The sequence below is a fragment of the Xiphophorus hellerii genome, chromosome 7 (genome assembly GCF_003331165.1).
Source record: "Xiphophorus hellerii strain 12219 chromosome 7, Xiphophorus_hellerii-4.1, whole genome shotgun sequence".
Taxonomy (NCBI): Eukaryota; Metazoa; Chordata; class Actinopteri; order Cyprinodontiformes; family Poeciliidae; genus Xiphophorus; species Xiphophorus hellerii.
In genome coordinates, this window is record NC_045678.1 from 23,059,796 (window position 1) to 23,087,416 (window position 27,621).

The 27,621-nt window shown below is 37.0% G+C and overlaps 1 protein-coding gene across 3 annotated transcripts in view; it reads right to left on the reverse strand.

Annotated features, from left to right (window-relative positions):
* The window catches only part of LOC116723170 (alsin-like), a 34,831-nt gene extending 13,484 nt beyond the window's left edge, over positions 1-21,347 (reverse strand). The window contains exons 1-22 of one of the 3 annotated variants that reach the window (XM_032567855.1): positions 20,599-21,347; positions 18,736-18,931; positions 16,644-16,804; positions 15,689-15,913; positions 14,297-14,487; positions 14,186-14,218; positions 12,879-13,079; positions 11,829-11,953; positions 11,463-11,701; positions 11,284-11,371; positions 10,873-11,042; positions 9,102-9,258; positions 8,197-8,293; positions 7,929-8,006; positions 6,562-6,786; positions 5,404-5,575; positions 5,124-5,319; positions 4,121-4,186; positions 3,764-3,923; positions 3,491-3,622; positions 2,279-2,407; positions 2,104-2,127 (exon numbers count right to left, since the gene is read on the reverse strand). In XM_032567855.1, coding sequence (XP_032423746.1) covers positions 2,104-2,127; positions 2,279-2,407; positions 3,491-3,622; positions 3,764-3,923; positions 4,121-4,186; positions 5,124-5,319; positions 5,404-5,575; positions 6,562-6,786; positions 7,929-8,006; positions 8,197-8,293; positions 9,102-9,258; positions 10,873-11,042; positions 11,284-11,371; positions 11,463-11,701; positions 11,829-11,953; positions 12,879-13,079; positions 14,186-14,218; positions 14,297-14,487; positions 15,689-15,913; positions 16,644-16,804; positions 18,736-18,758 — 2,892 coding nt within the window. In that variant the 5' untranslated portion in view covers positions 18,759-18,931; positions 20,599-21,347. Of the gene's footprint in view, positions 1-2,103; positions 2,128-2,278; positions 2,408-3,490; positions 3,623-3,763; positions 3,924-4,120; positions 4,187-5,123; positions 5,320-5,403; positions 5,576-6,561; positions 6,787-7,928; positions 8,007-8,196; positions 8,294-9,101; positions 9,259-10,872; positions 11,043-11,283; positions 11,372-11,462; positions 11,702-11,828; positions 11,954-12,878; positions 13,080-14,185; positions 14,219-14,296; positions 14,488-15,688; positions 15,914-16,643; positions 16,805-18,735; positions 18,935-20,598 lie in introns of all 3 variants that reach the window. The other 2 variants (XM_032567854.1, XM_032567856.1) reach the window with 2 other exon arrangements.
* Between the last annotated feature and the right edge of the window lie 6,274 nt (positions 21,348-27,621).

A 27,621-nucleotide genomic window follows, 5' to 3' on the forward strand; every position in this document is an offset into this window, starting at 1 on the left:
CAACAGAAATTACAACTTTTCTGAAATTCTCAAATTAAGCAACATTACTCACTCTGAAATTACAAAATCACCTGACAGACAAAAAACGACCGACAAATACGTGTCGGTTATCGTCGAAAGGGCTTTTTCTAAAAATAGACTAATTGGGGAACTTTCAATAAAAAACCCAGAAACCTTAATTTCAGTTTCACTAAACAAAATGTGCTTCTGCTCAGAAACGGTTCTAGAAAATAAATCAGCAAACTGCAACTGCAGGAAAAGTAGTAATGAGAGGATCTGTAGCGATAAGACTGCATTTAAACTTGATTATTAAATACAAAAAAACTGTTTCAAAACTGTAAATTAGACTCTTTATGATGGAAAAACACATTTAAAGCCAACGATAGAAGTGAAATCAAAACGAAGCACAACAAACTGAAGATGTAAATTGTGTTTTTTCACTTCAGGAATGTTTCCCAGGAACTAAGTTAATCTGTGGGAGAGCAACCTTCCCTTTCAGCTTCACTTCCTTTAAATTTATCACCAGAAACGTAAACAGGCGGCACATTTATTATCCTGAGCCTTTAAGGGTTGAGTTCTCTCTTTGGACAACAAGCATTTTTCATTTAATAAACTTTTTCAGCATGATTCAGTGTTATCAGTTCATGTTTCCTCTTCATTTTAACGTGATGCACTCTAAATAAGATTTCTACTTTCTGGTCAAAAACAGTAAATCCTCCATTTTGAAACTCTGTGTTGTTTTACAACATTCCTGCTTTCCCTCCTGGTTTTACGTTTGAAAGAATCAAACTTCTGATCAAATTTAACATTTCCTCTGATTTTGGAGGGATTTTAATTTAGTGTAAAACTATCAGACTGCAGTGGTTGTGCCTAGTATTTCTCTCCTTTAAGACAAATATGAATGAATACTTGTGATTGAGTGATTTTTATTGTTTAAATATCTGAAAAGCCTCCATAGTAGAGGGTGAATAAAAGACACGTTTTGAGCATTGAATTTGCACAGAGTCGGAAGTTGATTAAAGTAACATTTTTTTGAGGACTTTTAATCATAATAAATGATTTCAATATGTATCTATTTAATGATATTTAAGATATTTTATCACTGTATTCTGGAGCTTAAGAAGGTGGTATTGCCTTCTTAGCTGAATTAAAGACAAAGTTTGAACTTTCTGTACAGCTAAAGTTGATTAAATTTACAGGTCATCAATGATTTGCACTTGAAAAGAAGCGACCTTTTAACCAACGCCAGTAAATGAAAGCTTCAGGGTGATTAAGCTTCGGGGGAAAGGGAAACGTTCTTACATGTAGCATTTTTCTCCATCAACACACCACAGCAAACCAGACAGTGGAAGACAAAGTTAGTCTCTATAATACAGGAAAACAACCACTGAGGGAAACGCAGGACAAGGAGACAGCAGCTGAAGACCGGCAGCTGAAGACCGGTGCAAAGTTACAGCAACGCCTCGTTGTTTGGAGTTGGTCATATTAGTTCAGTTTGCCTCTGAACGCTAGCAGAGCAGCTCTCAGAGTGGATCCACTAACGCTGCAAACATTAAACCCAGAAGAGCACAAAGACCCCGGTTTATCACCACTAAATAAACATGCAGAAAACAAACGTGAACACTGGACGTCACCATGATTTAAGCCCAGAAACAACAAGATTGAGTAGTGATATTGTAACATAATTCAACTCACATTGGTATAGACTGAGAAAAATAAAACTCCACAATTATAAAACAAGGTGATTTTTTTCAGATGTGGTTATTTACACAACTCCATCAAATCAAAATGGTTCTTGGAAAGTTGAAAATGTCAATGATTACATGAAAATATTTATGGGACTAGAGATGGAGATTAGCCACTTACCTATAATATTATGTATTTAAATGTACATTTTCACGAATATCTATTGACTTTTAAAAATAAACCTGGAACCTTCAAACACAGGTGTCTGGACGGGTGGAAAACTTTTTTGCAAACTTTACGACGTCCAGTGCTCACATTTATTGATTGCCCCGTTTCTGAACCTTCAGAGTGGAAACTGGATGCAGCAAAAACTGGTGGGTGGGACATCAAGCTAAGATGCTACTTTATCATACTTACAAAGCTCTGAGGGGGAAGAGATCCCTGAGTGAATGAAAGACACAATGAAGACAATCTAAAGACAATGAGGACCATTGGAAATGTCAGCTACAAACACACAGCCCTGTTTCTAAACCTTAAATGCATTCTTATTTCACATCAACAGAAGCAACTTAAAGGCATTAAATTTGGGTACCTGTGTGTGCACCAGGATGTCGTTGAACAGGATAAACCAGTGATTGGAGAAGCGGCCGGCGTATTGAGGAGTCAGAGATCTGTTGCTGCTCTCACAAACGACACGGCGCTGTGGCAGACGCAGACTCTCCTGAAAAACAAACATTCACCTATTGGTTAAAGCGTAAAGGCAGATCTAGACCATCAAACTACCACAGATGTGTGAAGTTCTTTTTCTGAAATGCTGTACATCTGTTTTTCAATCAGATGTAACAGGACACACACCATGTGTCTTTGAAAAGTAGAAATAAGGCAACCAACAAGAATGCAACAAGTGGTTTCTAGTAAGTCAACAACAAAACACTTGTCTTTTCCAGCAGCCATTGTAAAGCTGTAAAATATACAGCTGTGGAAAAAATTAAGAGACCACTTTAAATGATCAGTTTCTCAGATTTTACTTTTTATAGGTAAATGTTTGAGTAAACTGAATATTGTTCTTTTATTCTATGAACTACTGACAACATGTCTCTGAAATTCCAAGCAAAAACTTAGTATTTATTTGCAGCAAATGAGAAATGGTCAAAATAATGAAAAAGATGCAGGGCTTTCCGACCTCAAATAATGCAAAGAAAACAACAATACTAACGTTTTAACTCAGGAAAAGTTCAGAAATCAATATTTGGTGGATTAACCATGTGAACTTATTTACGGGCAATGGCAATAAAGAGATTCTGTAAAACCAGCTGACTCCTAGAGTTCCGCTTGGAACTCCTGTTGCTAGGTAACAAGGCTGGGCTTGGCTGGGGTTGCTAGGTAACGGCAGAGTTCCTGTGGAATGTGGCTTAACATTTGAGAAGTTTTTGGAACGGCTCATTTTCCAAACACCAAAACATATTGCTGGATGTTTGTTTCTGGAAGCAGTTGAAACCAAAATTGAAGTATAAAAATGTGCAAAATGTGAGATTTGCATAATAGGTTCAATTTAAACTGATATGAGAAACGTAACTTGTTTTTTATATGATGCAAAAAAAGTGACAAAGTTAATTCACATGTGAATTAACCTGCAGATAAACAGTCATGCTTACAGAAAATAGTAAAGTAGATGTTTACGCACAAAAAATATTGAGTGTTTTGGAAAAATCTCTTCAGCAGAACAAGTTTCCAAAGAGTTATATCTACTCCCAACAAAAGCAGACAAGGAAAAAGGAGGTCACTGATAAGGCGTTGTTCTCACAGTAGTTTTGCCAGAATGAGTTTTCCAGAACAGCTGTGTGGTTTCAGCCTCCTTCTTCTTCCTCAGGAGAGACAAAGAGAGAACTTCGTAGTGACTGCAGCCCTGATGCAGGGACTGATACTCCTCAGTGAGCTGGGGAGAGAAACAGGCTTTCAACACACCTTCCAGTAAATAAATCTGTAGTTACTGAATTATGGGGGAAAGCTGAAACATAAAACTGAAAGAATAATAAAAATAAGTAGTAAAACTGAGTGAAATTAGCTTTGTGCTCACCACGTCATAGCATGTAGCCATTTTGAGCAGGACTCTGCTGTAATGGTGGAGCTGCTGCAGAGGCTGGTAGAACATTGAAACCAGATCAACCTCCTTGCTGACAGACTGGTCTGATCCACACAGCTGGGAGAGAACAGCCTGCTGGCCGCACAACCAGTCCCTGCAGGGAGAAACACAACAACTTCATGTTTTTATAGCATCAGAAACAATCAGCACATTAGTAGACAGACATTAGTAAAACATTTTTTAGCTAATTCTGGTTAAACAAAGAGAAGATTCAGAGTGTTTTCAGCAAGGCAAGCAGGGGAAGTTGGACTCCTCCCATGAGAACAGTTAAAGTAAAAAAAAAAAGCCTACAGTGAGAGTTTATGAAGTGACTGGAATCCACCCATTACTTGAAAGTCACCGACTGCAGAACAATACCTAAAGGCAAGCACAGAGACAGATTTCATGTTGATTAGCAAAACAGATGGAGGGAGCAGAGCACAGTCAGGGACAACTTTTTTATCCATTTTTACAAATTAAAGGTATTTATTTAAACTATTTATTTAACTATAATTACTGGAACCTTGTCTAAAGATGTGTAAAATCTTACTGTGACCTATTGGTTAGGTCAGTTCTGTGGGTTAAACAAAACATGTTCATCATATTTTTTGCACAAAACCATTCTTAGATAATGAGATTTTAATTTGGTCAGTTTTGGCTCTTTTGAGCTCCTGGTTTAGGGGCGCTTGTCACTTTAAATCCAAATAAGCCACGCCCCCAAAATCAAAGTTTACACTCAGACGTGAAAATGACTGCAAACAGATGAGCAAATATATAATAGTACAGCTTTGAAAAACAGAAGTGGAGCCTCCTGTACAACCAACAGGAATGCAGCAAGTGTATAGTATAGTATAGTAAGTCAACAACAAAGCTCTTGTCTTTTCCAGCAGCCATTGTACAGCCATTCCATAGCGCATATGGCGGTAAAACCAGCTGAAGAAATGTGCTGGAGTTCCGCTTATGTTGCTAGGTAACTGGGCTGGGCTAGGCTGGGGTTGCTAGGTAACGGCATAGCGTTTGTCGAATCTGACTCAACATTTGGGAGGTTTTTGAATTGTCTCATTTTCCAGATTCCAGAAAACTACAAAATTATTGCCAAAAAAACTGGGTGGTGTTTTGAGTTTTGGTTGTTTTTAAAAGCAGTAACGACCAAATGATAAAAACCTGCAAAATGTGAATTTTGCATAATATATCCCCTTTACAACTTATTTTATTTCTGTGTGATCAGCAACTGCATGAACACTAAATTAAAAAAAAATAAAACTAGCAGCAAAGTCAGCATTTATTCATCAGGTAGGCTTAATAAAATCCTTACTTTTTATACGTCTCCAGGAAATGTTCAGTGTGTTTCAGCAGGGCAAAGGAAGTTACATCACGGCTCTGGGCGTTTTGCAGGAAGTAGCTAAGCGCCGTGGCGTGCCGGCCAATCAGCTTGCTCAGCTGAATAAAACTATCACAAAGTGCAAAGAAGAGGTGCGTGCATGGATCCCCCAACGTCTGACACGCCGTCTCTGTGGGAAAGAAAACATATCAGATCCTCTGCTGTTCCTGGATTTAAGTTTGATCTCTGATTGAAGCAGCAAAGAGAATCTCACCCTTTTTACGCAGCGGAGCGATGATGACCCTGCGGACGTCGTTCATCCAGCAGGAGAACCGCCTCTCTCTGGAGGCCAGATCGTGGATGGCCGCGATGAAACCCATCACGTTGTGATCCATCAACGCCGCGCACAGCCGGCCGCCGCCGCTCACGCTGCTGATGTAACTCATCTGCACACAGACGGATGGAGGAATATGCAGACTAGAGATTAAACGATTAATTGGATCAACTGTGATTAATCGATTATTGAAATGATTGTCAACTAATTTAGTAATGTTATAAAAAAAATTAATTACAGACTAACAAATTTATTGATCTACAAAATAAATAACTGGATAAGAGAACAAACAATAGCAAAAAAATGTAGTAATTGATTAATTATTAATTGAAGCAAAGACTCAAAAAGGGCAATTTGCTAAAACAACAACACACTCAGAGCTGTAATTCAGTCAAAACTGTACAAAAATATTTACATTTTGTATTTAAGTTACAAAAAAATCTTTGTCTATAAATACGTCTAAGCAAAGATTCTTCAAGTAACAAAGTTTTAGCTTCAACTGGTTCAAATTCTGCCAATTATTAAAAACAGATCAGCCTCACACTGCCTTAACGTTAGCCCAGCAGAAATTATTGCATTTTAGGCAATAAAATAATAATTTATTTGCATTTTTTATGTATTTCTAATTTAGTATAAAAAGACTTAAGAGTTTAAATCACAAATCTGCAGATCGTACCATTTTTAAAATTCTGATTAATAAATTCATCATCAAACTAATCAATAACTAAAATAATTGTTAGTTGCAGTTCTAATGCAGACATAACAGAAAGAAGGAAATACTTTTTGATATTCAATTGTTGTCACTATGAGTATTCAGTGAACAAAAATGAAGCCAAAACAGATTGTTGACTGTAGATTTTAAAAATTAGACCCAGATGTTTTTTTTTTACGCATGGCCCGATAAATTAAAAGATTAGACTTTAAACACAAACACTGAATATATGAGTTCTGTATTTAACACATTTTATTAGAAATGTTTCTGCCGTTTTCTCAGACATTTCTGACTTCTAAGTTCATTCCTCCTCCATACATTCAGTGGCCCGGTTGGAAAAACGCTCCACCCATAATAGCCTGGAGTTGTGCGTTGAATCCACGAACCTCGATGCAGAAGGGCAGCAGCGTAGGTCTGGCCGTGCAACTCTTCGCTTTGAGGGGAGAGCTCTGACTCGAGCTTCGGCTCTGCAGCTTCTCGCTCTGCGCCGACGGCGACTCGCTCTGCTGGCCGCAGTACAACAGGACCGGCTGGACGCAGTCGCCGTCTGCCAGGAGGAGGGAGTGGCTCTGACCGGCCGACAGATCCCAAACACGGAGGCCGTCTGACAGCTGCAGGAACCAACCAAGAAACCGAATGTGGATTTAAGAAAATCAAAAAAATTTGTGTTTTCCCTCTCATTAACAGCATAAAACAAATTATAGCCATAGAAAAAACTCAATCAATCAAAGCTACAGTATTATGTTTGTTTTTCATATTTGTTAAAACTGTCACCATGTCATGACAGTTTGTTATGAAACAGATAATCTATGAATACATCGATCTACTCTACCTCCTTCCTTAGCTGCTATTGACTTCTGCAGAAATGCAGCGATCCCGACCAGAAGCAACCAGTCACCAAACAGTCACCGGGCAGAAACTCAACATTTCAATGTTTTTCTGATAGCAGAGCACACCATGCCCAAGAGCAACAAGGTTCTGGGTGCTGAATTTGTTGCAAGTTTGTGGAAATCTCAGAGTTTAAAGAGTAATCATTTACATCCTCCAAGGAATACACACAGATACAGCTGCTTAGTCTCCATTTTAAAAATATTAGTAAAACTTTTTACAGCAGTTACAGCAGAGTACATGAGGATGATTAGTGCTGCCAATCACACACGTGTACTGGCTGGTCAACATTCCAATAGTGGAGAAACAGCTTACCGTTACAGGAAAACTGTTTATCCGCCATTATCAGTGGCCATTACAACTAGGCTGATCCTTCGCAACAACATGCTGCAGCTTTAATTCTGGATTCTTAAGGATTTATTTGGACCGTTCGTTAGTTTAAGGAGAATATGATCAAATGACGAAACACTTTTCTCTAATCCACACAAGATCGAAATTACACTCACAGTTTGCTAACAATTAAACACTCCAATTATATTTGGTTAAATGTCTCTGAGCGAGTTCAAGAAAAGATAAAAATGAAGAAATCTGATGAGTTCTTGCCAGGAAACCAACAATCTAGTAAAGTCTGACGAAACAAAGTGATCAAATATACAGTCTGAATTATGCAGGATGCCTACAACATGTGGTTTCTCTGCAGAGGTCAACTTATCTTTATATTACTGGATATGTGTGTATTTGAGCCTCTATGGATAAGCTACATTAGACTAGAGCAGAAAAACAACTAACTAACTAAATAATTAAAGCATAACATTGAAATGACTTTACAGAAAGGAGTGTATAGAGAGGAACCAGATGACCAAACCTTTGTTAAATGAGGTACAGTGGCGGGGCCGTCGACACGACCGAGCTGTCCACACAGGTTGCTTCCCCATGAATAGACCTGCAACACACAAGAATTATTTCTTTCTACAAATCTATTTCTCAGGGCATACATTTATTTTTCAAACAGCTCAAATTAATTTAACAAACCCAAAAAAACTAATCATTTTAAGCTCAAATTACACTTTGGATGAAAGACGGTGACGCAGAACGAGTTTGGCTGCAGATTGTTGTTTAAATCTGGTTGTTACCTGACACTGTGCAGTGAGCGCCAGCGAATGGTGGGACCCCGCAGCAACTTTGATCACTTCCTGCCCTGTGAGAGACTTGATGCACAAAGGCTGCAGCCTAAACACACAGAGCGCACACAACCATAGCAGCTGTGAGAGAAAAACTTGGATATTAATGTAACTATAAGCAACAAGTGTGTTAAAGGGGATCTATGATGCAAAATTCACTTTTTGCACATTTTTGTAATTCCCTCTGGGTCTCAACTCGAGTACAGGGATGTATATTTAAAATTTTATCACGATATTTTTAAGTATTATTGTGATAACGATAAAAATGATGATTAAAAACTATTCATCCCTTCTCTTGGTACAGCATTCATAGCGCCACAAACATAAATGCTGTCAGTAACCTGCACAGAGACATTTTTGAATATGATTTGATTAACAGTTTTAACTGATTTACTGAAATTTATTGTTACAACAATAAATCAACATTTTTATTATGACTTACATTTTTAAAATAAATACAATACAATAAATGGCAACAACTGTTTCAAAAAAAAGAAAAAAGAAAAGCCTAGATCCTTAAAAAAATCCACCCAGTTGGGAAGAAGTTCATGTTTTTTGGTGTCTGGAAAATGAGCCTTTTCAAAAATCTTCATTTTGTTCAATCACAATCCATGGGCACTGTGACATTACCTAGCAACCCTAGCTAAGCCCAGCCCGTTACCTAGCAACCTAAATGGAACTCAAGCAAATTTGGTCAGTTGATTCTGACAGGAGCTCAAAACAGGCAGAGCAGAGCAGAGCAGACTGAAATCTTAGTTTTTGTACAAGAAATGTACTGAACCTGTTCTGTAAAACTCATAAACCTGTTTAAGGAAGCGTAATAGGAATAGGTCACCTTTAAAGTCCATAAAACAAACCTGGCCAGCTGGTCTCCGTGTCCCAGTTGTCCTTCAGACCCGCGTCCCCAACTCCAGACTTCTGTCTCCAGGGACGGCAGCCCGTCTCCCGAATCATCTGATCCTGCACCAGCACAGAGCGACCCACAGGCACCCTGGTGGCGTCTCCGTGGCGACCCTGCATGAAAAAAATAAATTAAAAAAACACAGACATGAGCTCAAAACAGAGATAAAACCAAATGTGTTTAGGATCTATAATGCTGTGGGCCTGCTTTTGCTCCAGAACCTCGTCATGGTTCCTTCTTGATTTACCAGAACAATTTCAGTAAAATTCTGGGGGAACCTAGTAGTAGAAGAAATGAATCATGACTGGGTTTTCAGTTATAATGATAAAAACAGCAAAACGTGCAAATCTTCTCTGAAAAAAATCTTTCCTGAACAATAAACAATCATTTAATGCTGCAACTAATCTTTCTAATATTAATCTACCAATTATTCAGACAATTTGTCAGAGAAAGAAAAAAGGTACTTTCTGAAATTTTTCATTTAACCAGTTAAGCTTTTTTCATACAAAATTAGAAATACATTAAAAGATATGAATAAACTAATAAGTTAATTCCTGTATTAAATAAGAAAATTACTATTTATTTCCTAAAATGGAAAACATGGCAATCCTTTAGTGAACTGTTGATCATTTGTAGCAAAGGATGCATCTGCAACTTAAATCAATACGGACTAGTCTGTTGAGTATTAACTGATTAATAATTGGTTAGAAAAAATGCTTAATAGATTTTTTTTTAGCGATTTAAATCAGATGAAGCTAAAACTGCCACTTGAAGAGTTTTGGGTAGAACATATTTGTTTTTTTTTAATGTAAATGTAAAATGTAAATTCTGTATTTTTTGTATAGTTGTGGGTTAATATCTCCTGTGTTGTTCAGCAAATTAAATTTTTTGAGTCTGCATACTCTAGTTAATGATTAATCAATTTCAATTATGTCAGTAATTAATTCAACAATTAATGGTTTCAGCCCTACACTCATTCACAAAATACATTAACCAGTAGGCTTTGAAGAGTTTGTGTTATTTGTGGTTGTAAATCTTCAGACGTCTCATCAGCTGACAGGAAGTTCACAGAAACACAAACTGATAAATTATTGAACCGATCAACAAGTGAGGCTGTTGGCTGACTTTCATTTTTATGATCCTGAAACTTCTGAAAACCCAGAAAACGGGAAGTTGATCTGCCAGACCTGCTTATTTTTTTAAAACCAAATGATCCTCCCCGTTTGCCAGCTGATTTATGAACTGAAGACACTAAAACTGGAACTGAATTCATTTGGTCAAATGTGAAGCTGTATGTTGTTCTCTTTAACCTAAAATTGTAAGGAGTGGAAACATTTGTTCTCAACTGTAAGCTGATCAGGTTGAAAATCTCCTACTGGGGTAAAATTTCTCGAGAGAGAATGAATAAAACCAGTTTGTTGACACACTGTGAAATACGGAAATGGGAGAGCAGAACTAGATAGAAATCATAATTATGTCCCATCAAAAGATCAAAGTTCTACCAAATCCAAATAGAGCTTAATTACCCAACTAATTAACATTTTCTACTTTACTTTTACATTTCTCAAACAAAAATATAGAAAGTTTTAGTTGTTAATTGAAGCACCGGCTTCCTGGCTCAACGTTGAAGGCTTTAGGTATTAATACCTTCATCTAAATTATCCACAAAAGAAAATAAGCGAATTTCAAAATAAACAGTCCGTCCGTTCACACCCGTTCGATTGTACCGTGGGTGGGGGTTCCAGGAAGTGAGCGTCTGCCGCTCGCCGCCGCGTTCCCCTTCTGGTGTGCATTTGTGAGGCTGCAGCTGAGCGGCGCCTGCCTCTCCCTCTCCACACAAAGACGAACTTCTTCCAGACACACCGGCGAAGACGAGAGCGGTGCAGACGCCACGCCGCTGCAGAACGGAAGGTCAAAGGTCAGATACTTTTCTCTTTTGGGAATCACACAGACTGACCAGTCTTGATTAAATGTTATTAACTGGGTTAATAAACAAAGCTGGGAAACAATAAAATGCTCTGCAACAACTAAACTTATTAATCCGCTTTGGTCATAGAACCTGGTTTTGTGCAGATGAAGTGTTAAATATTCTCAGACTGATGACAGAAAGTAATTGGTTAAGCTGAAGCTCATCTTACTTGTTTGTCTGCATCTTGAAAATCGAATCGTCTTTGTAACTTGAAGTCAATAAATCTGAAGATGGAGTTGAAGAAATGCAGCTGTCCTCTGGATGAAAGGTTAAAAGAGAGAAGAGGAAGCATTACAGGAAAGAAAGCAAGATCCAAAGCAGAGTAAGAAAAAGAAATCCAAACCGAACCTGATCCGGTCTGGCTGCTCACTGAGTCGGTGTCGCCCGTCGCCATGGCGTTTTGTGACTCCGACTGAACAGAAAGTTTATCAAGTAAAGTTAGGAGCTCCAGGTCGTCAGAAAACGCGGAGTCCTTGTTGGCGGCCCGGTCCGACGCCGGATTAGCTTTAGGGCTACCGTCAGTCTGCAACATGCACTCCGTTCTGTTTTCCTCAGCCTCCAGCCTGCTGCATGCTGGGAAATTCTTCCTGAAGGTTCCGAGAGCAGAAAATGGAGACATAAGGAAAAATATCTCAACAGTCAGAAACCACTTCTTCTTTTTTTTTTTTTAAGATGGAAGATGGAGGACATGCAGAGTATTTAAAGACACAGTACTGTTTAGGATTAGATCTGCTGTCATCAGAGAATGAAGATAAACTGGCTGAGGAGCCGCGGCTGCTGCCAGATGACTTTCCAGCCGGATGGAGCCGCGGCCTGGGAACCCGTCTCCGGGAAGAAGTCTGGAATGCACATCAAAGAGGAGAAACAGACAAAAGATAAGAACTATGAAAGCACTTTTCACATCCTCACACAAATTATCCACTACATTCAGGCTTTGACTAGGCCTCTCCAGAACATTCACCTATATGTCTCTTTGAAGATTTTAATTTTTGGAAAAATCTGAATTTCTTTTTTTTTTTAACACCAACACACTCAGTAAGGTGAATGGTTGAATACAACTGCAGGTTGTACAGTTTTCTGCAGTTTAAAGGGTCAGTATTATGTAATTTCAAGGCATATAGTTCCATTTTACAGCACAATAAATTAACTATGTTACCTTAAGTTCACATAGAAATGCTGTACATATAAGATATGACTTAAAAAGATATTTGACTTAGTAATTTATCGCCTCTGTCTCTTTAAAAAACATCTGCTCTTTCTGAAACTCTGCCTTCAGGAAGTCATCACAATATGGCCCCTCTATTAACCCTTTAATGTCTGTACTAGCATTTCAACCAGAAGTAGCTCCTGTAATGAGATCAGCTGGTGCTCAGCTCCACCAGGTGTTTGCTAATTGCTACCGTCTAGTCTGAAGGAGCTGAGTGGGGGAGGAGCTACATCTTGAAGGCGGGGCTAGGTCCACCCAGGCATTCTGCCTTCTGAGTGGTTGCCATGGAGATTAAAGGAATTGTCAAACATGCTTGAAAGACTCAAAGCAACACTGCAGGTTTGTTTTTGATGAGGTAATGACATCACAACATGATGTAAAGCTAAACAAAAAAGTTGATTTTACATAATACTGCCCCTTTAATCAAATCACAATCATAATAAAACCAAAATATCTCAGACGTTTCATACTTATATTAGTTCACTGCCCATTATTGTTGTGAAGCAAAGGAACTGCTGCTATCTTTAACTTGCAGCAAATAAAAATGGAATCACTACCTCACTTCTTGTGACTTCAGAGAGCTCCACCCCGAGCGGGCAGTAGACCGCATCGTCGGTTGTAACCAGTTCCTCCCTGTCTGCCAACGGGCACTGAGGTGATCGACCCCGCTCCCTGATTTTCGGGGTACTCTGAGCGATAAAGTCCTGAGCAGGTAAACTGCGGACAAGTGCCAGGCTGTGGTAGGCACCACATGCTACCTACAAGAGATGAAACAAAAACATTAACGGTGTTTTTACACCTGGTGGTCCAGTAGACTTGGTTTGATTGGGGACCAAAGTTGCAACATTTGCTACATCTTCAGCTGGTCTGATTTGGTTTCACACTGCACTGTCAAATGATCCAAACTAATTGAAAAACCTGTTCCCCTCCTCGCCTGTGGTGGCACTGCAGCAAGAACCACTGAAGGAAATGACAGGAAATTCTCTGAAGAAGACACAGAGCGCAACTTGCTTCTTCACATAATGTAAACAAATATGGAGCAGCATCAGATTTGAGAGGTTGTAGGATTTATCTTTTGTGCTTGGTTAAAACCAGGAGCCATTTTTCCACTAGATTCACTAGGTTTGTTTAGGTTGTATTTACCCAGAATGCATTGTGCTATAGTTCTGTTCCTGCTTTTAGAGGGATTTCAGGTTCAAGCCGCACGTCAACCGAACTGAGTCCTAGGCTTTTAAGTGAACTAGATTTCATTTCCTTTTCTACGTCAGGCCTGGTTTGGTCCGCCTTAACAAAACTCTGGTTTGATTGCCTAGAAAGTTTGGTTGCTTTGGGGAGGAGTGAATCCACAATCAAACTCTGACATGGACTAAAAACAAACTCTAGTCTGCCTAAAAACCTAACGGTTCGAATGTATATATGCAAGTGAACCAGAAATTGCTTCAAAAACAGCAGGTGGACTATAGCTTAAGGCATTCTGGGTAAATTCAACCAAAACCAACATGCTTGTCTAGCACTAGCAGGAGAAATGACTCATTGTCTTTTAACAAAGAAAAAAGTGAAGTCCTACAACCTCTTAAATCTAATGCCACTTAATTTTTGTTTAAATTTTGTGAATAAGTAAGACGTGCTCAGTGTCTTCCTCAAAGGTTTTCATGTTGCTTCCTTCAGTGGTTCTTGCTGCAGCGCCACCACAGGCTAGGAGGTGTAGTGTGAAACCAAACTGTACCAGCTGAAAACATAACAAATGTTGCAGCTTTGGTTCCCAATCGAACCGATTCTACTGGACTATCTGGTCTAAAAACACCCTCAGTGACAGAAAAGCATTTTATATATATCGCACAAAAACAACAAACATGTTTCTGACCTGAATCACATGTCTGCCTGCCAGATGTTCAACCTTCACAAACGGATAACAATGAGAATCTGATTAATAAAATCAAATATAAGAGGAACTGACATTCAGCCTTGAGGATACCTTCTGAGGTTTCCACACAGGGAAGGTGTTGGTGACCAGGCCGAGCTGGCAGCCGCTCCCCCAGGCCCACAGCTCGTTTTGGGCCGACAGAGCCAGGCTGTGCTCCCGTCCACAGGCGAGGCTCACGACCCGAACAACCGCGGGAGGAACGACCTCACTGTCCACCACGGTGACAGGACACGGCTCAGGAACTGTCACAGGGAAGCATTCACTTTATTATTACCTCAATAAACAGAAATATAACAATCAAATTCAACTTTTTAACGTCAGCTCCTGTCATGAAATCAAAGTGTTTTGAATATTTTGAGGAGCAGCTTTAGACAATGTGTGGATTTTTATAGTTTGTTATTTTTTCCATGTTTTTATACCAATATTTAATGATGACCCGACCACCTTGAACTCAAAGTTTAATGACATATCCAGGGTCTATGAGTGGTTTAAGTGAGCAAATCATTTTTGGCTGAATTTATCATCCACTCCAAGCATCCAGCATGCTGAGGTGAGTGAATCTTCATCAGTGCAGACAGAGCTACTGCACAGCATACAAACAGAATAAATTATGCGAGGCAAAAAGCCGTTTAATTAAATGATATTTCCGAGACGCATGGCACCACTTTTGAGCACAAGTAAATAACTATGTTATCTTCAGTTATTAAAAATGCTGTTTATATCTAAGCTTGTCGTAATAAGCTATTTATTGCGTTATAAATTAAAATGAACCAAATAATTTCCATTTTGATAATTCATATTTTTTGAAGGATCATTTTGTTTGTTTTTGCTTTTTATTTATTGTTTTTTGTAGTTGCACTTTATTTGGATATTGTGCAGTTTTAGTTACAAAATTAAACTTTTTAGTCTTTGAGAGAGCAATCTTGAATTATTATCAAAATATTACTTGAAAATTGTCTCTAAACAACATTATCTTTTATTGCAATAATTTATGGAACAATTTATCATCCAGTAAGAGGAGCTACTCTGACAAGTCTACATAGATAAACATTACTTAAAAGACATTTTACTTTGTAAATTGAAGCCTCTGTCTCTATAAGAAGCTCCTGCTCTTTCAAGCACTCCGCCTTCAGCATGTCATCGCAGCAATGCCTTTCCATTATGCCGTTTGCAACTGTTCTCAGGAGCTTTGGACTGAGAGGTTTTGCAGTTACACCAGGTGTTTGCTAATTGCTGCTGCCGCTAGTCTGGAGGAGCTGAGGAAGCTCGACTGAGGCTCCAAAGAGGAGTTTTATAGAGTGTTGCCACAGCAGATTGAGGGATTCCTCATGCATGAAAGAATAACATTATATAAATATAAAAACCATTGATTTTACATTATGCTGCCCCTTTAAAGCACACATATTTGCCAAAAACCGATCTGACATGATGAAATAAACAAACCTGTAGTATTTATGACAGAGGCTCTGTCCGTCTGCCCACACTGTCCTGCAGTGTTCTCCCCCCACATGTAAACGCCGCCCTGCTCGCTTATCGCGCCGCAGTGGAAGCCCCCAGCAGCCACATGGACCACCGTCCTCCCAAGCAGCGAGGCCTCCAGCACCGGAGCCGACACCGGGACGCTTATCCCCCTCCAGGAAAGCTCCCCGAACGAGAACACCAGACTCCCTGGAAAAAACACCAATCAAGTCACTGCAGAACAGAAGAGCAAGTGATTCAACCCAAGGTACAATTTATACGACCTGCTTTTACAGCTGAAATGATTAATCGAATTAACCGAGATTAATTGTGACTAATCGTGATTAATCGATTACTGGCATAATTGTCAACTAAAAATTATTCCAGTCATCTGAAAACAATCCAAAAAATAATCAATCCCAATCAGCTTTACACTATATCAATGTATTTTTGAATAATATTAATTTTAAAAGCAACTAACAATTATTTTAGAAATCAATTATGTTGACGATTAATCGCAATTAATCGTCAACATGTAGTTAATTAATCATTGACAATTATTAACCACATAAGCCTTTTTATACAATATTAGAAACACATTAATGACGTAAATCTTTCAATTTCTTTGTTAAATAAGAAAATAAACATTTTATTGCTTAAAATGCAATAACTTTTAGTCCTTTAGTGAATTTGAATTTAGATAAATTGTTTTTCATTTTCTGAAAATGTAATAATCGATTCGTCACAATCGTTTCAACCCTAAATACAAATATCTTAATTTCATTATATCAGCAAAAAAGATCATGGAAAGTTTCTATTTATTCAGGCCAGTGTCTCACCGTTCTCAAGTGTCCAAAAGGCTTGTTAGAAATCATAAACACGATCTTGGCAGCACTCCAAGATGAGTCCCTAAGTAGTAAAGTTTACATTAAACACGCACCCTGTGCCAGGAGAATGCCGTGGTTTTCTCCCAGGGAGACGTGCATCACAGGCCTGGACAGCAGCACCGTCTCTGGGCAGAGCTGCTGGGTTCCTCCCCCTGAAGGCCAGACATGGAGGAGGCCTCTGTCTGGAGGCTGGAGGCCTCTCTCATCCGCAGGGCTGCCGGCACAGAAACAACAAACTCTGGCATTTAACTGAGCACAAGCGCAAATTAGAGCAAATGATTACTAAATAGAAAACAGACGAAAAGAAAGAGAAAGCTATCAGAAAGTGAGATTGAAGAGATAAAAGAGTTAGCATACCATCTCATTCATCCCTAAAGTTAAAAAGGCTTATATGGGATCTGCACGCCCAGACATGCTAACACACTTGAAAGAGAAAATGAATTTAAAACTCAAACGGTCGCAATACGTCTGAGTCATAGTAAACATGAAACACAATCCTGTAAAGGGGAAATTTATAAATTATTCTGTTAATATATCACAGTTTTAAAGAAAAAAACTGTGCCATGTTGATTATTTTTGCTGAAAGAGAACCTAACTTTAAACCCTCTTAAGAATTTTTACATATTTTTACCTTAATGTAGAAGCTCCTAAAATCAAGGGATAAACTAAAGTTATGTCTAAGAATAAAATATAGCAAAAAGTCTGTTTAAAATTAAAATATCAGACATGTTACTAGCAATAGCAGAAAACACTTCATTTCTCTGTAAAATAAATGCAAAGCATTTCAGTTTATCGGGGATCATTTTATCAAAGAGATCCCATTTAACTGGATCAACTGATAGATAAAAAAAAATCATTTTACGATTCTAACTTACAGGATAAAAGACGAGATACAACAAAAACAGAACAGCTCCAGGTGAATTCACCTGTATGTTGGCCCTTTCTTCACCAAACAATTTTATGTTTGTTAATTGATGTTATCAAACAGTTGTGACAAAATATGCAGAAAAAAGACAGAAAGTTAGGAGATATTTTGTAGAATATAGTGAAATTTTGTTTCATTTTCTGAAAATTTACAATGGATTCCACTTGACAGATTATGGACACAAATCAAGCAAAAATGAACCTCATAATGATATCTAATATTTGTTGTAGTCACATAAACACATCAGCAGAGTATTAGTAGATGATAGAAAATCATTAGGGAAGTTGATGCAGTCAGTCCAAAACACTTTATGGCAGACAGAACTTTTTCATACCAGATAAAGTTGGCCGCAAAACAACAAAAACGGCATAAAATAACGAAGGAGCCTCACTAATATCAAAACAATGTTGCACCACTTGAAATAAATCTAAGAAATCTTTGTTGAGAGAGTTCAGGCTGTCTCAAAATATAAAACATAAACTTTCAGGCTTGTTATAACACTTAAACACCTGCTACAGGTTAAATTATGGAGCTTGTTCACACTTGCAACCTTTTTACTTTCAGGGTTTCTGCAGGTTTCACCAACAGAATTTTAAGACTTTTAAAAGACCTTTTTAGGAGCGTCATGAATTAAATTTAAGACCTGCATCACGGCAGAAATGTACAAAAAAATAATTTGTATTTTATATAGTAGTACTGCCAAGTTTTTTTTACACAGAACATTGTGCAGCCAACTGGTGATAAATTTATATTTAGTCATGATTGACTCAAAAAGCTAGCTAGCAAGCGTATGTTAACAGCTAGTTAGCGTTAGCCTCAACCGCCTTGAGAACGCAAAATTTACCAGTCAGAAAAGTCCCACGACAAAAATAAACTATAAAGAATATACAAGGTAAAACAAAATGCAACAAAATTTAAGACCTGTGGTTAACGTATTTAAGACCAACTTAGGTTTTTTCTAATGGATTTCAGTCATTTTAAGGTCTTAATTTTAGATAGATGAGTTTAACACGTTTTAAGAACCCTGTTAATTACACAATCTTTTTCACATTACGAAGCATGTCAGTTCACAGCTTTTGCTGTGAACTGACATTAATACACAAACCTAATTAAAAGTAACTCTATAAGACTAAAACTAAAGCCTAACATCTGAATTTTAAAAATTGTGATTTTGTTTTGAACCTGTTTCTAGTGGAAACAGATCATCATGGTTTGCTCACCTTTCTTCTGGTTTCTCCATCATTTCATGCTCTCAGAGCTCCAGCACAGTCAAGGCCTCTTTATGAACATTTTTACTCAAAACTCATCTGTTGTCTCCTTTGATTATTTTCAGCTGACATAAAGAACGGAGCCTCCTCTGTCCTGAGGTGATGCCTCTTCTGCTCATTTGGATCCAGGTTCTCGTTTGTTGAACTTCTGCTGAACAGATAAGACAGATTAAGACACTGTCAAACAAAATAATTCATAAGTTTTGAACTTTAACACATCTTGCTTACAGAGCCACCAGCAATAACTTTATCAAATTTTATTAGGATTTGATGTTCTACTAGATCAAAATAATCAAAAATCTGGAAGAAAAACAACAAACAAAAACAAAAAGATTCATATTCAGCACCTCGCAAAAGACGCACAAGTCTTTTGGGGTTATTGTCAACCACCTTAGAACATCTGAATGCTAAAATATTTACCCACAATTCTTAGCAACAAAGCTAAAGCTCCACCTAATTGAATGGACATTGTGTGTGAACACCAAATCCCTCGTCTTTAGTAACTTCCAACAAGCTTTCTAAAGTTTGTCCACCTTCCCTGACACCAATAAAGACAACTATCCCCACAGCATTATGTTGCCATCACCATGTTTAATTATTCAGGAGGTTTTCTAAACTCTCCATCTTCCCTTGGACAAAGTTTCTAGTTCGAAATGTTATTTTTTTTGGTCGGGTACCTTAAAAAGATGAAATTAATGTAGAGTATATATGATTTTTTTATTTAGTTATTTTAGTAATTTATAAATATACCCAACATGTATTTAGCATCTAAATGGCAGCAATGTACCAAAACGTTGCTTCCTAACTGAAATTAAACAAACAGAAGAAGACCACCTTCCCACAACTATTTAACGTGTCAGAATTTCAACATGGCAGCGCCCATAGACATTGTTTGCAGTACTTCTTACAAACGTAATTTTCAGTTTCACTTTCCATAAGCAACCATTTTTAATTAGAGCTGCAGGCTCTGCATGTAGCATTGATTTTACTTTATTTTCCCTTATGGGTGTATCTCGTAAAATAAACATGCTTCCAAAAACATCTTACTATTTTGATCTGAAGAACGGCCATATTGAAACACAAAACATATTCAGGATAGTCACAGTTGCTCCCGATTTCCTGGTGGGAAATTTGACTCGCAAGTGATTTTTCCAGGTGACTGGGATGTCAGAATGTCCCAGTTCTGAGTAAAACTGGAACGCAGCATGATGTCGCCATGTTGCATTCAAAATGGTGAAACTTTCCTGTACCTACTAGCCCCCTAAAAAGTCATTGTATTGTTTGTTTTGATACTGATATTGACTGAAGGCGAGTGTGTTTACCTTTTTTAAGTGCAAAGGTAAAGAGGACTAAATTACATACCAAATCTATCATTTTTTATTATTATTTTAACAAAATCCAAAACATTAAAATCCGTCCTTGCAATATCTTGTAAATAGTTGCTGAATTCAGAATAGTCTTGTTTAGTCTTTATCCTTTCAAACTCTGCACAGAGTTAGAGTGAAGGGAACAGATTTATGATCGTCCTCTCTCCTATCTTCATGCAGGATGCTCTGTAAACACACCACTGGTTTATTATAACAGCTCGATTTGTTTATTGTTAAAGTCATTAACACTCTGAACTTGCTGACGGACATGTGTATTACAGTTTGACACCAGAAATAAACCTTTTCTCTTTCTATCCACTTTCTCTGTATTCGCACAGCTAATTCAATAGAAAGTAAACGATTTCTTTCAATATATTAGGCAGCCGAATAGCGATGTAACTGAGCGGCTAGCGCAGCTACCGAAGCTAAACAGGCTAATTAAACTTACCAGCGACTCCATCAAACTCGGCTGGAAGTGAAGAAGCTGTTTGCCGCGGCGCCTTTCGGTAAGTCCGGATAATCTAGTGCGACTGCCACCGCTGATACGACGAGCTAATGAATTGCAGTGATTAAATCACTGCAGGAGTTCAGAAAGCAGAAGTTGACTTGATGTTGTTGGGAGGGACGATAAACTGTGATAAACTGTGCGATGGAATCCGCGCAGGGACAAACATCGCGGTGACGACACACCTGTAACTGGCGTTCATGAGACGAGAGGGACCTCGCTGCAGCAAACAGAAAGGGGCGGGACGGACCGCTGTCAGTCACATACCTTATATGGAAATGGGACCATTACACTCCGGAATTGAAGGGGGCGCTATTTCCTATATTATCCGCGGTCTCCCGTTTTTATTTTCTTTTGAAATCTGTGATACATCTTCACTTTTAGGAAGGGTTTTCATTCTCAGCATGTACTTGAACTTCTCTCTTACACCATATTTTTCCATTTTCTTCAGGATGTAGAGCTAATTAGGTGACATAAACAATACCTTTATACATAATAAATGACATCTATATATCTCCATCAATTATAGGAGGAACAAAAGAAATAAGACATGAAAAACAACATGATCAACCATAATAAAAATACCATTTACAATGTATACATAAGAAATGTAATTGAGCAAAAGTCAATAACACACAAATTAATTAAGTTCACAGACGAATAACCAGAGTTGTTAAACAGATACAAGCAATAATTCACATTTTTATTTTTTTACTGTGCTATCTTATTCTGAGACTTTTTGTTGGTAGAGTCTTGTATATAGGAAAAAATATGGTTAAACTATTTAGTCTTCCAAGGTGGAAATTTTTCTTCAACTCTGAAACGATAAAATAAAACTAATTCATAGAATCACAATATCAACAATTTGTGCATCGAGTAAAACACTTAGCATGCTATAGGTAAATATTATCATTTAGTTTGGCTAAGGATAATCATTGCACTGTCAATAAATGACTTCTAATAGATGTTCTATAGTTACCAGAGGAACACAATAATGCCTTCATGAGCTCAAACTATTACCTGTTATTTTACCTGCCATTGAAAGTATTCTTAAAAGATTGTCTGTTTGTCTGCAGCTCATGTGACCAAACCAGCTGAAAGGATGAAAAGTTAAAAACACTCAACAGTTAAAACTTGAGATGAGCCAAAAATGTTAAGTTTTAACATTTTAACTCAACAACCTCTACCTAACCCCAAGATCACTGGGTGTTTTAAAAAGGTAGAGTCTCTGAAAACATTTCTTAAAAATATAGAGAGTGTTTTCAGCAAAACTGAGCTGACTGTCCAGGAATGACCTGAGGTATTTAAAATCAGCCACAGTTTCAACAGGTTGGTCATCAAGTGAAACTGGAATCACTTTCAGGTCTTGTTTATGTCAATTAATTAGCTCTACTTCCTAAAGGAAATGAAAATGTATGGTGTTTTGTGAGGGACTTTATCATTTACGGTTCCAGTAATGCCAGAATTAATAATAAATAATAAAGACTTTGTGGTATTCTGATTTAGTAATGTAATTATATTACTTGTGTTACCACCCCCACGCCACTAGGGGCAGTATCAGGCCCGAAAAGATGCAACTAAGGAGCAGATTTAGAAGTACAACTACAGAATTTAAGAACTGTGAGCTGCGCTGAAGTAAATAAAAGAGAGAAGTTCAAGTACATGCTGAGAGTGAAAATCCTTCCTAAAAGTGAAGATGTATCACAGATTTCAAAAGAAAATAAAAACGGGAGACCGTGAATAATATAGGAAATAGCGCCCCCTTCACATCCGGAGTGCAATGGTCCTATTTCCGGTCCTATTTCCAAATAAGGTATGTGACTGACAGCGGTCCGTCCCGCCCCTTTCTGTTTGCTGCAGCGAGGTCCTTCTCGCGAGGTGAGATGTGAGGATGAGACTGTGACAGAAAAGCGATGGTGTACGAAAGAGGTCCCACTCCGATGCCTTTATTACTGCCGTCAGTTGTACAGATATTCTATTCTACGAAAGAGGGCATACTCTGATTCAATTTCAAGAGCTGTGATATTCTTAATTGGATCAGGCTAAAATAGAAAGTTAAAATTAAAATTACAATAGAAAGTTTTGAATTTGTTTTCTGCCTTATTTTTAGAGCTTAATTTACACAATTTTGATCCACAAATAAATAATAAAAAATAAATAAACAAACGACTTATGGCTATTTTTTTTATAAATCCTTTAATTTAAAGGATATGTTTTGTTTAACAAACAAAACATTACTATTTTACCTATTACTGTGTTCTGATAAATTGTTTAGAAACTCTTATTATGCTGTATTATTTATAGTGTTTCACTAAGATTTATTCCTGAAAGTCTGATAAAACATTTTTGTTATATTTTAGATATTTTTTATGGCTTATAATAAAGAAATTAACATTTCAGCTCTAATTTTTAACAACAAAATGAATACTTTCTCCTGGAAATTGAACCACAAATATAGATTTTCCATACTAATAGTAGATTTTTGAACATTTAATTAATTTTTGTAAATTGTATCATGTATAAGAATACCAATAAATTAGATAATTATCCATTAGAGTTATTTATTTGCTTTTCACAATCGACTAGTAATGCATGTATCTGAACAGCAGAGGTCTCACTCATTTGAGCTGCAAAGCACCCAGATAGGACACAACACATTTTTGACAATAAACAGGAGGAAATACAAGGAAATACTTGTATATACTTGTCATTCAATGCTAAACTATAAAGATTTGATCCAATCAATGGGTAATCAAAACTAAATGAATAAGAGTTAAGGCATTTTTATAATTTTTCATCAAAATGACTGGTGGTTGGAAAAATAAAACAAACTATAGAAGTGGAAGTATTTGATGCTCATTGCTTTTTTCAGGTTTAATGTTAAGCTAGGATATATTAGATAATGGTAAAATGACAAGATTTATGGAAGCAACAGTTTCTGCTTAAATAGAACAAACATAATTGGCGATATTTAAACTAAATATTTTTCAAAATGAAGACAAATGAGGCTAATATGTTTAAAAAGTTTAATCTACTGTGGAACATGTAAAGAAATTACTTCCACAGAGAGGCACTGGGAAAAGATGTGATGGTTGGAGGCACGAATCAGATGGTGATTCTCTGATGTAATGCTCCTACAAATTGTTCTGTGGAAATACGCGTTTGTCATAAAAATCTGGTCTGTCAACAAGTAATAAATCATAATATCATCAGTGATTTTTCATGACGACTGAGGTTAGTCTTGTAGACTGTAGGTTTATTATGAGTAGTCTACTTTGATAAAGATACTTTTGGTTTCTTTTATTTTTCAAACAAATGACACACAGTTTGTATTTCTACCAATATGAGGACTAGTCCACCATGTTAGGACCAACCTTTAGTACCATAAGCCCCATCGGTTTTCAGAAGGTAAAATGTGTTATTTTTCCTTTTACTGTGGCTCACTGCACTAAATTAATATCTACATATCCAGTCTAATTTTGTTAACAGAACTGTTCTACCGCAGCAGCACAGCTATGAATGGCAAATGCGCAATGCAAGCCACTATGCATTGCGCATGTGCTTGCCTACTAATATGGCGCAGATCACTTCCGGTTTAGACTTGTGGGAATTGAAGCCGTGTCTGGACACAGCTTATGTCTTTTTACCTTAACATTGTGCACATGTATGAAATTTCCAGATGTAAACAATAGCCATGTCTGAATTCAGGGGCTGCATCCTTCAAAGGACGGATTTGTAGAAAGCGCAGCGACAAGGGATGTCCGAATTCGAAGACTCCTTCAAATGCCTCCCTCTCTTCATCAGATTTGAAGGATGGGTCCGATGTATCCTTCACGGTCCACCATAACCCATAATTCATGGCGGCCGGGCATTCAGGCAAAGTGGCAATGGCAGTGAAGAGCAGAAAATTATTTTGCAATATTACACTTAAGTGACAACATGATTTTTTTTTTGCATGTTTTTAGGCGAGAATGTAGCTGTGTAAGTCTCAAATATCTGCTTGGTTCATCAATACATCACCTATTGCCATATTGCTTTGACATTTTTGGACATGTCTGTTCCCGCTGCATTAACAGCCAGCTGTCAGCTGTCCGGGCGGTCCAGGTACGGTATATCGGGACAGTTACGCCTGAGGCCCTGTCCCAATACTTGCACTCCCACCCTCGTTCCGCCCTTGTGTACTTCACATGCACGTTCATGTTGAAGGGTTTGAGTGCGTGGTGTGTCCCATATTCTCCACATCCGCCCTTCACCCCGCCCATTTTGGGTACTATTTCCACCCTTATGCGAAGTCTGCATTTTTACAGACTTTGGCAAAGTATAATACCCAAAATTCATTGCTGCATGTGACGTTTTGAGTAAAAAAGTGGATTTATGGAAATGTTTAGTTGTTTTTTCCGTTCTTTATAGAAAATTCAAAGAAAATAGCATGACAAGGCACACATTAGTAATAAAAAAGTTTATATGATAGAAAAAAGAAGAAATAAAAAGAATAGTCACAAACTAACTGTGAGGAAAGTAAAACAAAATGTCACAAATACAAGACAAATTTTAAAATTTAAATTAAGATATTAACATATTGGTATAGAGATTGGGTTTTTGTGATGTTGCAACATTTAAGAACTCTCTTAAATAAAATTATTTCACTTTAAAAATGGAGGTGATTTTTAGAAAGCAGTATTTGTGAATAAAACTTAGCCAGAGGATTAAATATATCATAATTTAACTCTTCATCCCCTGTTACAAGACCAAATTTTATTATACTAATAATTAAAGATGAAATAGATTTCTTGTAAAATATCCACTTTTGAAAATCTTTGTAAAAACATTTATGACGTCACAATTGAAAAAGGTGTATTGTTTCAAAATCTGTCACAAAATATCTAGTTTCTTTCAAAAAGGACATTTTAGTTCTATCCATCCATTTTCTAACACCCTTGTCCTTTGTTGCAGACCTTTTAGTTCCATTAGTCTCCTTATATTTCAAATGTAGCATCAGAATTTTTAAAATTATTTTTATGTATGTTGTTTGTTTGTCCTTAATGTCAAATCACAGACTATTAAATTGAATATTAGTATATTTTAATGTGTAGTTTTTGCCATCTTGAAAATATGCAAAGTTCATTGAGCAAGCTGTCTGTTACAAAAAAAAGTATAAAATCAGTTCTCAAAAGTAAAATATTGAAATAATTTTCTTTTCACGTTACTGAACATGTGTGATTACATAGAAATTTCTGTATTCAACAAGTCAAACACATATCGCCAAAAATACCTTTACCGTACATTTTAAATAATTTTAAATGATGATTTTAAATTTGTTTTAAATGATTTTAAAACAAATCATTTAAAGTGATTTGTTTTGTTGTAGTTGTATTTTTAACAGCACAAATGCCTAAGTAGTCTCGCCTATTTGGATGTCGAAGTTACAACACAGGGGCGTACTGTCCCAATTCTTACATTTTTGCACGCTTGTAAACCTGCGCACTCAAACCCTGCACCCACACTTCACAGAGGGGCAGAGGGTGCGCACTGAGCTTTGGGTCTGGGCCTAACTCCCGGCACATCATTTTAAAAACTCCCGCTAGCTTTCCCCAATGAGTGAAAGTGAAACATCGATATTATTACGTCAGGTAATATTTAGTAGTAAAATGTTTGGCTTACTAAAGTATTTAATTTATTACTGAGCAAATAGATTTCACTGATTAAAGTTAAGCCTTCGAACATAGTAGCTATATTTAACTGTAATGGCTTATCTGAGAGCTGGAGAGTATTACATTTGTAAATGAATAATTTGCTTATATTTATGTGCTATACACGTTTGAATATTTTAGAATCAAACTAACAGATTTCTTTTTTTTTACTATGGAACAGCCTTTACTACAAAAGGTGAAGAATAACACAGAAATGACGAGTAATACATGACTAAAAAACAAACTTCGTTTCAGTTTTTTGTTCACCGCTCTGTGCTTCACGTTGTCATGGTTGCTAGGCAACATGAGTAACGCTGAGGTGGATGCTTCATATTCACGTCCTTCGAAGGATGCTGAGCCTTAATTCGGACACAGCTAATGACTTGACAGCATCGCAGTTTGCCTCATAGGTCAGTTTACTATCAATAACTGCACACAGACATTTATAGAGGTCTGGATATTATTATTATTATTATTATTACTACTATTTTACAATGAATCATCAGTTTGTTTTTAATTTTATAAATGTATTGGATGTCTTGTTTATTTTGGTTAATATTTCTTGCAAAAAATGTGGCATCAGTGTAAAGAAATTTAAGAATTTTTTTTAAAGCTTATTTCCTCTTGATGGTTATACTGGTGGAATAAAACAACATCTGAAGTAGTTCATGAATCTTAAAAATGTTCTTCATGTTGTTCAATATCACCATTTATGAAATTATTCATTTAATATTTTTAATTAAAGGTTTAGTTACTTTGGTGGATGGAGTTAAGAGTTAATTGTGTCTAATTTCTGTTAGTTTTTGTCTTGATTTTACACTTTTTGTTTTCATGTACAAAAAGTGTGTGAGTATTGATGAAAAAGCATCAATAAAGACAATCCAATGTTTTTTAAATCTTTTTTTATTGCACACATTGTGTTACTACAATTAGTATGGTGTATACATGCATTAGATTTACATGTAAAGATTTAAAGCAAAACCCAAAAGGCTTTAATTAAAATACAATGTTTTTGACATAAAATTATTAATGCAGATCAACAGAAACAAAAACATAGGTTTTCATTTGCTTGTTTTTAACATCTTGGGGAGCCGTGGAGTCATCAGTTTCCCTTGACACATACATATGAGCGAGTGTAAGTACAATGATAGGTCCTCCAGCACCCAGTTGCTGTGAACAGCAGAAAGAGAAGTCAGAAAACCAAAATATGCAGAAAAACTCTAAAATAATCATTAATGTCTTTTAATACTAACAAACAGATCTCAGTTTTACAAGA